Source organism: Volvox carteri (genome assembly GCF_000143455.1).
Source record: "Volvox carteri f. nagariensis unplaced genomic scaffold VOLCAscaffold_73, whole genome shotgun sequence".
NCBI classification, from domain to species: domain Eukaryota; kingdom Viridiplantae; phylum Chlorophyta; class Chlorophyceae; order Chlamydomonadales; family Volvocaceae; genus Volvox; species Volvox carteri.
The window spans coordinates 397,505-398,497 of NW_003307616.1; the positions used below are offsets into that span (position 1 = coordinate 397,505).

A 993-nucleotide genomic window follows, 5' to 3' on the forward strand; every position below is an offset into this window, starting at 1 on the left:
GGGGGAGATGTGCGGGGGGCCACCTCGGGCCGCGGCAGCTGACGCAAATCCTGAGGAGGCGGGTGAGGAGGCGGGTGTGTGGGGCAATCTAGGAGTAACGAGGGTTCGTCGCCTGGTGGGGCTCCTGGCGCCGGAAAGGACATTATTACCCCTCCCCCTCCTCCCCTTACACTCGCACTCGCGAGACGCGATCACCACTACCACCACCACCACGACATGCTGGAACTGCTTCCCCCTCCTCCACCCCACCCCCATACAGACACACCCTCCTCCCCGCCCTCCTCCTCTCCCCTCCACTCACCCACAGCTTCAAGGTGGAGGAGCAGTCCCCTGCCAACAGGTGGTGCGAGCCCAGCGGGGCCAGAGAACACACACGGCCGCTGGGATGTGGGGTGGGGTGGGGTTGCGGGACGGGGAGCGTCCATTTGCACGAAACACAGGATCAACGTAAGGGCGGGAAGGAATTATGTGTGTGAATAAAACAAAAGGTAGGAATGCAGCTTTTATTTTAAAGGAACACAATAGTTTTTTATATTGGGGTGGTAATCCAGGGGGGGAAGGGAAAAACGCTTGGAAATGTCCGTGGCCCCTCCTCCGGCTGTACGGAAGCCCCCTTGCGGTTATTGTGTGTAATTTGGAAAGGCGGAGGAAAACATCATCTCCATCTCCTGCGACCCATGGGTCAGCTGTGTCCAGCCAGCTGAGGCAAACATTTCCACCCACACGCCTTTCCTTTTTCCCCCCTCCAAAATTCCCTCACCTGAGACCAGTCAGTACGGCAGTGGCGGCGGCTCCGCCAGCAGCCCTCAGATCCCAAAGCCGTACGGTGCCGTCCCTGGCGCCGCTTGCTGCCATGTGGCCGCTGCTGCCGTAGCTGCCGTACAGAAACTGCAGGGGTATACGGGGTTCCGCACATTAAAATGCCAGCTCATGGCGAGAGTCGGGGGACAGATATGATAAGGCGCAGCACAGCGTTTCCCCCCTAGGAGGTTC

At 59.7% G+C, this 993-nt stretch overlaps 1 protein-coding gene across 1 annotated transcript in view; it reads right to left on the reverse strand.

Moving 5' to 3' along the window:
- Positions 1-993, reverse strand: part of VOLCADRAFT_119712 (uncharacterized protein) — a gene marked incomplete at both ends in the record, with an annotated part of 10,851 nt that overhangs the window by 2,414 nt on the left and 7,444 nt on the right. The window contains 2 exons of the mRNA XM_002957422.1: positions 302-380; positions 761-888. Of these exons, the coding sequence (XP_002957468.1) occupies positions 302-380; positions 761-888 (207 nt within the window). The remainder of the gene's footprint in view (positions 1-301; positions 381-760; positions 889-993) is intronic.